Raw genomic sequence first — 13,351 nt, 5'->3', positions numbered from 1 at the left:
AATTTTACTCCATTTCAATGTTTAGATGGACAAAATTACCTGCTGAACTGTTAAAAGCTGGTCTCTGACTAGTCTACCGCTTATGGCTGGGAAAATGGGATTCTCAGGATTATAGACATCTACTGGAATAATCCTTCCGAGTGAAGATTTGGGTGACAGGTAGCTCTTGTACTTCCGAGAAGTAGATATTTTATTGGATTTAATAGACAAGGAACAAAGTAATTGAGACATAGCAAAAATGAGGCCTTCAGATACTGCATCTGGAAAGCACAAGTACAAGGTCTTCCCTAAAAGAAGAAGAAAATGCTTCACACTGCTCCAGACGAGGAGATGTAAAATAAGACCTAGCGATTCCTAACCTGCACATGGGTTGCCACTGACACATTTCAAAGATGTTCTTTATGTGGCAAATATAAAACTGTTTAGATTTAAGCCACTGCTGCAGGAGTGCCCCTAATTTGAATGGATTTGGGAGGGATTAGATTTGGGTTGTCTGCACAGAGGTCATTTTCCATCTAGATGGAGTGCAGTAACAAAGTGTAGTAACAAGTAACATGGCCAACACATGCCTATTTTCAGACTATACAGATGCCGAAAGATATCAACAACATGTTTGGAGAAAGTTAAGACTTAAAAATTAAGATCCAGGGTGAATTTACAAGGCAAGTACAGTGTGCTAGGCACTTTCCAAACATAGACGAGTGTCTGACCCAAACCGCTTAAAATCTGCGATATTAACTCTCTCATTTTCCAGATTAGAAAACTGAAACACACAAGTCATGCTGCAAGTCAGAGCTGGTCTTAGAATCCAGATTTCTTGGTTTGCCTTCCCATGCTCTAACTGTGCCGCCACCTTGATAACTAGACCATTGGTAAGCCAAACTAGGAAGATATGGATTATTTTAGCTTGCTCATCAAGAAATCTGAAAACATTACCTAGCGAGTGTATATGTATTTGGATGGGAATGTTAATTTAGTCTAAAAAGCTATAGTACAGATGCTGCCACAGTGAATATGCCTCATGATTTATAAGGACTTTCTAACAGATTGAACAGGAAGCAGTTTACTGAACATAAAAGTCAAAACCAGCCCTCAGGTACAGTTAAGCTTCAAAACGTTCATCCCTAGAAGAAGAGCCATAAAAGATTTGTTTTCAGACTGTAGATTGTAAGCAATTCAACCACTATGGATCCACTAAGGGTCCTTTATTATATTTGTTCAAACTTCAACCAACATTGCAAGTCATCTTCTGTGGATGTGTAAGGGGATGCGCATTTTCATATTCCCCACAGAAAAAGGAAGAGAATCCCGATATCTAAGACACTTCAGGAAGCACATACGTATGTTCGCTTGCTAGAAGGGTTATGAGAATCCATCTGTTCAGAAATTGAAAAGCAATTTCAATCCAAAACCACTACAAGTGACATCAAGCTGGAGAATACTGAGTTTTCGGAAAGGCAGGTATGGAGGGTGTGGGGAATCACGTTACAGGATAGGTATGAGGTAAAAAATGTATATCTGTTTCTCAGAAACTGAAGATAATCTCAATAATCAGAAAGCAAAGAACAGAGTTAGTCAGAGTTTTGGCAGATATTTAACAAAATATCAGCTGCACCACATGTGAATTGAGGAGACAAAAGAGGGAAGAACCAAAATTCAGAAGTGCTGAAATTATCCTCATTTTAATTATCTTCATTTTACGATGGGCTGAACTACAGTTAATATATATCACTACTAAGCATTTCAAGCTATAATTTAAATCAAACCCTGCACTTCAGTGAATTCTTGGAGCTAATAAATCTACTATACTTCAAACCATCATCTGAAAGTTTGCCATTGTACAAGGACTCACCACACTTGTATCTATAATAAAGTAAATTAATGGGATTTTCTTGACATGTTACATAGACGGCAACAAAAACCAAATGTTCGCTTTAATTTGCAAGATATTCATTAACTGAAGCATTCAAAGGTTACAAGTGTAGACTATTGTAAGAGGAACAAAAACCCAACCATGAATTGTGCCTGTCCCAGAAAGTAGTAAGAATTAGTCTGTCATTCTCAGTACTGAATGACAGATTCTACTGCAGTAAAAATGTAAGCTAGTTGCCTTACCTTATCTACATTTGCTCTAGTTTTGGCAGAAGTTTCTACATACTGCACACCCCACTCCTCTGCTTTACTTCTGGCCTCCTCTACAGGCACCTGCCTCCGCTCCTCCAGGTCAGATTTATTTCCCACCACAAGCAAAGGGATTTTGTCCTCTTCAGCCTTCACACGCAGGATCTGTTCCCTAATTCATCAGATATTAAAAACAGAACAGCTGAGTTAGCTTCCTGAGAGCATCAAAAATAAAACACTTGACACCAGGAATAAGCAAGCAGCCTTCACACTGTGCCAAGGAGTATCGTATTGTACTTCTAAAAAGCCATTTCAGGATGGCCTGATGCCATCACTAATGAGTAAAGGATTCCAAATTTAGAGTGGTAACATTGCAAGCTCTGAGCCAATATTGCCCAAGGAATATAGGAACCCAAATTGTAAGTTACAGAAAATGGAGGTTACTTACTTGTAACTGGAATTTCTTTCAGATGTGTGATCCCAATGTGTATTTCATAGGCGGGATATGCACTACGTGACTGAGACTGGAAATTCTTGCAAGTATTGTCTGTTTGTCCGTGCCTGTGCCCTGGAGCTCCTTGTGCTCAGTACCGAGAATGTAAGGGGAGAGGCAGACTGACCACTTCTCTACCGCAAATCCAGTCATGAGGCAAACCAGAGGGGAAGGTGGTTGGGTAGCAGAATTCAGAGACAGACCACACATCTCAAAGAATCTCCAGTTGCAGCTAAGTAACCTCCATTCCTACTCAGAGTTCTAATCCCGGTGTGCATTCACATATGGGGGAATGTCAAGCAGTGATCAAATGGAGGGGGGGAGGAAGGATGCAGGTGGTACAGATCTAACACTGCAATTCCAAAGGCTGTGTTGACAGAAGAGACGTGGACTAAAGCATAGGGCTTCATGAAAGTACAGATCGTGCTCCAGGTTGCCATCTTACAAGTGTCCAGCACAGGTACTTCCTGAAGAGATGCTACTGAGGTTGCCAGTGCTCTAGCAGAATGAGCCCTCACCCCATCCGGGGGAGGGAAATACACTAACGGATTGCAAAGGAGGATATAGCCAGGAATCCACTTAGAGAGCCTGAGCACATATCGGTTTGTCCCCATGCTTGCTCTACTATAGCGACAAATAGTCTAGGAGATTTTCTAAATGGTTTCATCCTTTGCAGGTAGAATGGCAATGCTCATCTGACATCGACAGAGTGAAGTTTCCTCTTCTTGCTGGATGGAGGCAGGAGGCTCTGAAAAGAGCCTGGAGTGAATAAGTGCACAATAAGTGAACTGATTGGCTTATGTGGAACTTGCAAGATACCTTTGCGATGGACTTTGGGTGGAGTGAAGGGGTACCGTCTCTTTATGAAATATAGCGTATGGTGAGTCTGCCACAAAGGCTTTTCCTTCACCCACCTTCCTGGCAAACGTAATGGCAACCAGGAAGACTACCTTCATGGATAAATGAGACATTGAGCACATGGCGAATGGTTCAAAAGGTGGCCAGTATGAGGATTAAGGTCTCACTGTGGCGTTGGCTTCGCTACTAGTGGGAAGGTCCTAGTCAGACCACTTACAAACCTGGTCGTTACTGGGTGAACAACAGAATAGCTATCCACCAGGAGAACACACTGATTGCTGCTAGGTGGACCTGTAGAGAGCTACTAGAAAGACCTGAGTGAGAGTGAGGAGGTAAGTCTAAGGCAGCAGGAATACCTGTTGGTCCTGATAACTGAGGCGCCCTGGTAGAGAAATGCCTCAATTTGACTAGTTAACATTTTCTGGTAGAATCTTTCCTGCTGTGATTAAGAATAGTTTGAATGGCCTCTGAACATGAAAGCTCTAGGTCTGACACCCATCCAAATACCAAAGCATGAGGTGAAGTGAGTCCAGGTTGGGATGTCTGATCCTGCCAGTCTCCTGAATTAGCACGTCTGGGAATGACTGAATGCTAACAGGTTGCTGGGTTGAAATTTGTAGCAGGGTCCTGAAACCAGAATTGTCTGGGCTAATTGCGTCAGATGAGAATGACTTGTGTTTTGTTGTGACAAATCTTCTAGAGAATCTGGGGTAATAGTGGGATTGGAGGGAAGGTGTATCTCATGTAGCCTGTCCAGGACAGGAGAAGGGCATCGCGCCTGGAGTCCAGACCTTGAACTGCTCTGGTACAACGTACATTGAGCTTCTTGTTTTTCTGTGAGGTGAATAGCTCCCAAGATGGTGTTCCCCACTGAGGGGAAAATGCTGCCCGGCACTGAATGATGTAAATCCCACTCATGATTGGTGAAAAAGTGTCTGAGCACCAGGTAGGTACGTTACAGTGATTTTGGATACACCAATTCCATAAGTTGACCACCTCTATGCACAGTGGGAGGAGCCTTGCCCCCGCCTTGTTTATTTATATAGAAGACAGTCATGTTATGTACATTATCCGAACATTAGAGAGAGAAGAGTGGGTGAGATAACATCCTCCTCCTTCCAGTAGTATCCTCTTCTGGGGTTAGAACGTTCCTCAGAAGAACTGGGTCTGAAAGTAAAGGCGATTGTGGGTCTGGGAAGATGATGATATTCCCCTTGGGGTAGTATATGTCTCAGCCTGTCCCAGATTATGAGGGGTCCCGGTTACTGGTTATGCCAGATTCTGTGCCACAATAACTTAGTTGTTGGCAGATCCTTATGGGGCCTGGCCGGTATCATTAGAAAGAGTCCTTCCTGGAGCTTTTGGCTGTCAATGGTGGATGCTGATCCTTCGCTTTGGTGGAAATCCCGGTTGGCACTGGTGTCAGTATGGGGGATGGAACTGTTGGAGCTTTGCTCCTACATGCTCTCTGCTTTCTTTTTGTGGTTGGTAGGCTTAGGTAGACCTAAGTCCTTGGGGCTTGTATGTGAAGACTCACCCAACTTGGATGGCATCAGAGAGGGAAACCTTCTCTTGGAAGCAGACTTAAAGGGGAATCAGTTTGTGTGTCTAAGAGTGTTCCTTACTCTCAAGAGAAGCCAGAGGTAATGGGTCTTTGTCTCCTCTGGCCTCTGCTGCAGGGCTTGTGCTCACAGACATGCTGCTAGAGGTTTGCTGCCAGTATACAGGAGGATCTCCCAGCTTTCTCCATGAGGTATTCTCTCAGTCAGAACCCTCATCCCTCTTGGGTCTGGGGTGAGGAGGAGTGACAAATCCTGCACTTGGCAGGGATATGCGCCTCCCCAATGCAGTAAAGGCAGCACTGGTGTCATTGCTGACTGAGAAGGAGTGAGGACAGGAGATGCAGTGTTTAAATCCTGAGATTCTAGGAAAAGTCCTTTTCCTGAAAGTGGGGACAGAGATGATCCCTGGGGAGGAGGAACTAATTAACTCTGCAGATGCTATAAAAACACTATGAAAAACTAAAACTATATACAATTATATTTGCAGAGATGAAGACAATGCAGGGATAACTCCGGACACAGAGGATTCCGACTCAGCACATGCAGCGGCAAGAAGCAATTGGAGAGGCAGTCAGCCCGCACCTCCTTATATACGCTCGGTAGTGAGCACAAGGAGATCCAGAGCACAGGAGTGGACTAATGGACACTAGTTGCAAGGCTTTCCAGGCTCAGTTGCATGTGGGATACGCATAGGAAGCAGCACTTGGAAAAGGTTACATTTTGCTGTGTGTAGCTGAACACCATATCTGTCACTTCCTCTGACTCCAATAAAGGAGAGCTTCTATAGTGGAGTACAAATGTCTTTTGAAACAAAAAAATCTTGTACAATATATTTATACTCATTTGGTTGATAAATCTAAGGGCTCATCCACACAGCAACTCAGTGCGCAGCAGACTAGAGCGCTCTAGATTTACACCCCGGCTTGCCATGCACTGTCTTTGTATAGACAAATGCTAAACAGAAAAATTGTGAGAGGATTAGTAAGATCTGTCAGATATCTAATGTATATTTTTATTTTTCCATCCTACACAAATAGAAGAATAAATTAAACTTTATAAAAAAAATACCATTTTACATTTCTATAGCACCTTCCACTGGAGGATCTCAGAAGGCTTTATAAATAGGTAAGTCTCCCTCTGAATTGGGTAGTATCCCCATTTTACAGAAGGGAAAACAGAGGGGGGGGGTGGGAGTTCGAGGATTTGTGGAAGGTCACATTGTGACAAAGCAAAACCTGCTCCCTGGCTCCAAGACCTGTGACCTAACCACACAGCTATCCCTTCCTTCACAAGGAGGTATGTTTGCTTCTACTAAAGTCTGACTAGAGCACTTTAAGGCCCAATGAAATATGTATGGAAGGTTACAGTTCGATATCTGAAGGCAACTTTTGTTACCACTTCAAGCTGATTTACTTTAAGAAAAATCTAACCTTTTTAATTAATAAAAAGAAGAGCTTAAGACAATAGCAAGCAGTATAACTTTCAAAGATATTGTGTAAACATCCAGGAAACTAGTTAGTTACGAATTCCTGCCAAAACTAGGAAATCTTGTGTTAGAAGCATATGCTGGCGTCAACTTGCAGTCTCTTTATTCTTCTAAGAAATGAAGTGTATAGTTCTTTTTAGCTCATTTTTCATACCATTTCCTTATGTGATGAAACAATATATAATAAACACACACAAACGTGTTTTTTCATGCAATCAAATTAATACAATATCCAATCTATCAAGATTAGGCAGAGAAGCTAGTACAAGTAGCTTCTTGCAGTTTATTTCCCATTAATAGCGGATTGTATTTAACAGATGCTTCAATTAGGGTCACTTCAAGTGCACAATGTTATACAAAACTGAAAAATGACGCACTTGAACACAACCAGCTATTAGAATCACAAGATACTAACAGTTGGCTTTTGAGAGTCACACAGGCAGGTAAAATGACAAAACAGCAAATATACATATTAACGATCAAAATCTGAATATCAGCAGGATTTCTAGCCTGACTTGAAATAGCTGTGATAAAGAATCTGATTACAGAAAATTTAATAATCATTTACATGAATTTTGTCATGTCAGGGCTTTTCTATACAATTTGCAAAAACTCAAAAGATTAAAGAAGTCAAGTGGCTGTTGGCATAAGATTTAAATTTGTTCTGTGTTTTGGCCAATGAGATGGGTAGGTAATCCTTCTTTCCAATGGTGAAAGGGGAAAACCCCCGTATTTTCAAATGGAGGGAGTTATCAGAATCTTTCAGTTACCAGCCCAATTAAACACTACCATTAGCTAAGTTCATAATTTGCCCGATCCGACTCCTATTGAAGTCAATGGGTCTCCAGATAACATCTGATAGAACGTCTTGTCTGCCATCTCCAGCCCTGTTTTTCCCCTTAATCCTATCCCCAAGCCTCCACAATAAAACAGCCCTTTCTCTGGCTGAGAGGAAGCCTGGATGCACCTCCTCCAAAAGTGCAGTCTTCAGTCAGATGGGGAGGTCTCTCTCTGTTGCACCTAAGGAGCTTGTCAAAATTTTACCTTTCCCCAGGACAAGAAATGCACTGCCTGAATAATGTTCCCAAAGTGTTGGGTCGTGGAGCAAGTACAAGGAACAACTGGAAAGAGGTGCAACAGAAAAAAGGGACCAATTGTCCTTCCTGCCTCAGAGCTCATTAAAGAAAAGGACTATAAGCAAATCTGAATGACAGCAACTCCACTTGGAGACTTCCCTGTAGTGGAATTCCAACAATGCTGAATGCTGTCTGGATAGATGAATCCTGTAAGTTCCCTCAAGGTATCCATCTCATTGCTGGGCACCTTCCTTCTAACCTGAAAAGCAGGGGGGTACAGGGGTTGTAGGTTCCCTTGATTATGGATTAATTCCAAGTTTAAAGCATCCATTTCTCTTTCCCTAGGAAGCACAGGGGGAAGGACAGATTAAACAATAAATAAATAACCCCAAGAGCCCCACTTTTATCATAGGTTGATGAAGTAGTCAAATTTCCTTGTCTGTCATCAGAATGCACTAGAGTTTTATTACTAGCTAGATGCAGGGCCAGTGTTTTGGTTTATTTCTTTGTACTGGAATGTTGGTGCAACAGTTGCGCACACAAAAAAAATCACAGTAGGATGGCAAGGTTTGTGAGGGGCTATGTTTGAGTTTTTATTCAAGGCTTGTCCCCATGTACAGCAGCGCAGCTGCACTGCTTTAGTGAAGACCCCATTATACCAGTAGGAGAGCTTCTCCTGTTGGGGTAGTTAATCCACCTCTGCGAGAGACAGTAGCTATGTCAACAGGATAAGCTCTCCTGTTGACATAGTGCTTTCTACACCAGGCGTTAGGTCAGAGTAACTATGTCGCTCAGGGGTGTGGATTTTTTTTACCCCTGAGCAATGCAGTTACACCAGTGTACGTTTGTAGCGTAGACCTGACCTCAGAGAGCAGATTCAGTATTTTTGTAGTTCTCAAGTATTTTTGTTAAGAATCAAAGGGTCCTGTATCTTATTCCAAGTTATTGGTACTTTGTTTATAGCATATATGTACACAATTCCCATTACAGATTGTTAATATTGTTATCCACAAGGCTTTTTCATTGTACACAATATAAGTATTGGTTTTCAGCTGTCTTATTTGCTGCAGAAATACCACTTTGACCTGTAGGCAGTTATTTTTAAGCAACTATTTGAGAGAACCAAAAATAAGATTCTATTCTCTTTCCTGGCTTAGCAATCAGAGATACTGTCATTTCAAAATATCTGGTGTTAAGACTATAAATTGAAGATGTTCCATAAAAGTGAGAGAAGCTCGGGGGTGATGTTCCAATGGAAGACAAAGGTCAGATCAATATCAAAATATACCACTGGCATTTTAAAAATGAGGCAAAAATACTAACACCTGAAGCATTTAATGGATCATTTTTACCAACAAGAAAAAACGAACCGAACAACTCTCTAGCAAAAAGTTACCTAGGAGCACTGTGTCAAGGTTTCAGACCAAGAAAAGATGGTTACTCACCGTTGTAACTGTTGTTCTTCGAGATGTGTTGCTCATATCCATTCCATTAGGTGTGCGCGCGCCGCGTGCACGATCGTCGGAAAATTTTCTACCCTAGCAACACCGGCGGGTCGGCTGTGGAGCCCCCTAGAGTGGCGCCTTCATGGCGCTGAATATATACCCCAGCCGACCCGGCGCCCCCTCAGTTCCTTCTTGCCGGCTACTCCGACAGTGGGGAAGGGGGGCGGGTTTGGAATGGATATGAGCAACACATCTCGAAGAACAACAGTTACAACGGTGAGTAACCGTCTTTTCTTCTTCGAGTGCTTGCTCATATCCATTCCATTAGGTGACTCCCAAGCCCAACTTAGGTGGTGGGGTCGGAGTGAGACATTGCTGTGTGCAAAACCGCTAATCCGAAGGCAGCATCGTCCCTGGACTGCTGCACTAGTGCATAGTGAGCTGTAAACGTGTGGACTGATGACCAAACCGCCGCTCTACAAATGTCCTGGATCGGAACTTGCGCCAGGAAAGCAGTCGAGGAAGCTTGGGCCCTCGTGGAGTGAGCGGTGAGGTGCGGTGCTGAGACACCTTCCAGGTCATAGCAAGTCCGGATGCAAGACGTAATCCAGAAGGATAGGCGTTGTGAGGAGACCGGTGAGCCTTTCATTCGGTCGGCCACTGCAACGAAGAGTTGCGTCGTCTTTCTAAAGTGCCTTGTGCGGTCAATATAGAAAGCCAGGGCCCTGCGTACGTCCAGAGAATGCAAACGTTGATCCTGGCGAGTAGCATGTGGTTTAGGATGAAAGACCGGGAGAAATATATCCTGGTTGATATGAAAAGGAGAAACCACCTTAGGGAGAAAGGCAGGATGTGGACGAAGCTGCACTTTATCCTTATGGAAAACTGTGTAAGGGGGCTCGGATGTAAGCGCCCTGAGTTCAGAAACGCGCCTTGCTGAGGTGATGGCTACGAGGAAGGCTGTCTTCCAGGATAGGTACAAAAGTGAACAGGTGGCCAGTGGCTCGAATGGAGGACCTGTGAGCTTGGAGAGAACCAGTTTGAGGTCCCACGTCGGAACGGGCTGACGTTGTTGTGGGTACATCCGGTCTAAGCCCTTGAGGAATCTAGCGACCATCGGGTTAGAGAATACCGAGGACGCGAGTTCCCCTGGGTGAAAGGCTGATATAGCGGCCAGGTGAACTCTAATTGAAGATATCGCCAACCCCTGCTGTTTTAGGGAGAGGAGATATTCCAATATGAGAGGAATAGGTGCCTGTAACGGGGACGTGGCTCGTTGTTCGTACCAACAGGAGAACCGCTTCCACTTGGCCAGGTACGTGGTCCGTGTTGAGGGCTTCCTACTGCTCAGCAGAATCTGTTGGACAGAGTGCGAGCATTGCTGCTCTGCCTGGGTGAACCATGGAGCAGCCACGCCGTGAGGTGGAGTGATTGCAGGTCGGGGTGACGCAGCCGGCCGTGGTCCTGAGAGATGAGATCCGGACATAATGGAAGCGGGATCGGTGTCTGAACCGAGAGTTCCAACAGCGTGGTGTACCAATGTTGTCTCGGCCACGCTGGAGCGATCAGAATAACCTGTGCCTGGTCTCTGCGCAATTTGAGCAGTACCTTGTGGACCAGAGGAAACGGAGGGAAGGCATAAAACAGGTGGTCTCTCCAGGAGAGGAGAAACGCATCCGAGAGGGAGCCCGGAGCTCGACCTTGCAGGGAGCAGAACACGTGGCACTTCCTGTTGTCTCGAGATGCAAACAGGTCTATCTGGGGAAACCCCCACTTCTGGAAAACGGAATGTATGATGTCCGGACGGATAGACCACTCGTGCGTTTGAAAGGACCTGCTGAGTCGGTCCGCTAAAGTGTTCTGGACTCCAGGGAGGAACGATGCCGTGAGATGGATTGAGTGGGCGATGCAGAAGTCCCACAGGCGAATGGCCTCTTGGCATAGAATTGACGAACGTGCTCCTCCTTGCTTGTTGATGTAAAACATGGCCGTGGTGTTGTCGATGAGAACTAACACACAGCGGCCACGTAGGAGATTGAGAAATGCCTGGCACGCCAGGCGCACCGCCATCAGTTCCCGAACATTGATGTGCAGGGCTAGCTGGGATGCCGTCCACAGGCCCTGGGTATGGTGTTCGTTGAGATGGGCGCCCCAACCCAGAGATGAAGCGTCTGTGACCAGGTGCAAAGAGGGTTGTGGGCCGTGAAATGGCATCCCCTCGCAAACCACCTTGTGATCTAGCCACCAGGTGAGGGAGGTCAGGACCGAGTTCGGGACCGTGACCACCATGTTCAGGCTGTCCCGATGTGGGCGGTATATCGATGACACCCAGGTCTGGAGTGGGCGAAGCCGAAGTCTGGCATGCCTGGTTACGTACGTGCAGGAAGCCATGTGACCCAACAGGGTAAGGCACGACCTCACCGTGGTAGTTGGGAAGGCCTTGAGCCCTTGAATGAGGCTCGTGATGGTGCAAAAGCGGTTGTCTGGCAGGATGGCTTGTGCACGTCTGGAGTCTAGGACTGCGCCGATGAATTCTATTCTCTGGGTAGGTTCTAGAGTGGATTTGTCCTTGTTGAGTAGGATGCCCAACTCGTTGAATGTGTGCACTATTATGTGGACGTGAGCTCGAACTTGCTCTTTGGTGCGACCGCGTACCAGCCAGTCGTCTAGGTACGGGAACACCTGTATCCCTTGCCGACGAAGGTACGCTGCCACGACAGCCATACATTTCGTGAACACTCTTGGGGCCGAGGATAGGCCGAAGGGAAGGACTGCAAATTGGTAGTGCACCTTGCTTACCACGAATCGCAGGAAGCGTCTGTGAGGCGGGTAAATTGCAATATGAAAGTATGCGTCTTTCATGTCGAGGGCGGCGAACCAGTCTCCAGGATCGAGGGAAGGAATAATGGCCCCCAAAGAGACCATGCGGAACTTCAACTTTACTACGAATTTGTTGAGTCCGCGCAAGTCCAAGATGGGTCGCAGACCTCCTTTGGACTTGGGAATGAGGAAGTAACGGGAATAAAATCCCCTGCCCCTTAACTCCACTGGAACCTCCTCTATGGCCCCCATAGCAAGGAGCGTAGAAACCTCCTGTATAAGAAGTTGCTCGTGAGAAGGGTCCCTGAAGAGGGACGGGGAAGGGGGGGAGGAGGGGGGGGATTGAAGAAAACTGGATAGCGTATCCCCTGTCCACCATGCGAAGGACCCAACGGTCCGAAGTTATAAGGGACCAAGCACGGTGGAAATGGGAAAGGCGATCCCGAAAGGAGGGGGCTGGATCCTGGGGGATGACTGGGGCGCCGTCCTCGACCGCACCTTCAAAAGTTCTGCCTGGGGCCTGAAGGTGGTCTAGGTGGCCCCTGGTTCTGACCGGGTTGAGGGCCGGTCCACCTTCGTCTACCACCTCGCCCTCGCCTCCGGGCCGAGTCCTGTCTCTGACGAGGTGGGGGGGGGGGTAGAAACGCTGAGGCTGAGGCCTAAATGGCCTGCGCTGAGGGCCCGCAACATGCATCCCCAGGGAACGCATGATTGTCCTGGAGTCCTTGAGGCTCTGCAGGCGAGAGTCCGTCTTCTCCGAGAACAACCCCTGTCCTTCCAAGGGCAGATCCTGCAGGGTTTGCTGCAGTTCCTGAGGCAAACCCGAAACCTGGAGCCAGGAGATCCTCCGCATAGCGATACCTGAGGCCAGGGTTCTCGCAGCAGAGTCCGCTATGTCCAAGGAGGCCTGTAAGGAGGTCCGAGCCACCTTCTTACCCTCCTCTACCAGGGCTCCAAACTCCTCCCTGGACTCTTGGGGAACCAATTCCTTGAACTTCCCCATAGAGTTCCAGGAGTTAAAGTTGTAGCGGCTCAAGAGCGCCTGCTGGTTAGCCGCTCTAAGTTGCAGCCCTCCGGCTGAATAAACTTTACGGCCAAACAAATCGAGGCGCTTAGCCTCCTTCGATTTGGGCGCTGCGGCCTGTTGACCGTGGCGCTCCCTTGCGTTCACTGATGCCACCACCAGTGAACACGGCTGGGGGTGGGTATACAAGTACCCGTAGTCTTTGGAAGGAACAAAGTATTTCCTTTCCACCCCTCTCGCTGTGGGTGGGATAGAGGCAGGAGTTTGCCATATCGTAGTTGCATTCGCCTGGATCGTGCGGATCAGGGGTAACGCCACCCTCGATGGGGCATCCGCCGCGAGGATATTCACGATGGGGTCCTGCACCTCCACTATCTCCTCCGCCTGCAGGTCCATATTACGGGCCACCCTACGTAGGAGATCCTGGTGAGCCCGAAGATCTATTGGAGGTGGACCTGTGCACGAT

At 46.4% G+C, this 13,351-nt stretch overlaps 1 protein-coding gene and 1 long non-coding RNA gene across 6 annotated transcripts in view; one reads left to right on the top strand and one right to left on the bottom strand.

Moving 5' to 3' along the window:
• RALB (RAS like proto-oncogene B) overlaps positions 1–13,351 on the bottom strand; it is an 85,688-nt gene that overhangs the window by 6,644 nt on the left and 65,693 nt on the right. For 4 of the 5 annotated variants that reach the window (XM_024104787.3, XM_005279772.5, XM_065560495.1 and 1 more), the window contains one exon: positions 2,116–2,293. In XM_024104787.3, the coding sequence (XP_023960555.1) occupies positions 2,116–2,293 (178 nt within the window). Of the gene's footprint in view, positions 1–2,115; positions 2,294–6,760; positions 7,938–13,351 lie in introns of those variants that run through there. The other variant, XM_042843064.2, reaches the window with a different exon arrangement.
• LOC135974112 (uncharacterized) lies at positions 4,294–5,818 on the top strand. The gene is made up of 2 exons (XR_010591263.1): positions 4,294–4,418; positions 5,522–5,818. It is a non-coding gene; the product is annotated as an uncharacterized LOC135974112 (long non-coding RNA).

The sequence above is a fragment of the Chrysemys picta genome, chromosome 11 (genome assembly GCF_011386835.1).
Source record: "Chrysemys picta bellii isolate R12L10 chromosome 11, ASM1138683v2, whole genome shotgun sequence".
Lineage (NCBI taxonomy): Eukaryota > Metazoa > Chordata > Testudines > Emydidae > Chrysemys > Chrysemys picta.
This window is presented reverse-complemented; position numbering and strand designations above follow the sequence as displayed.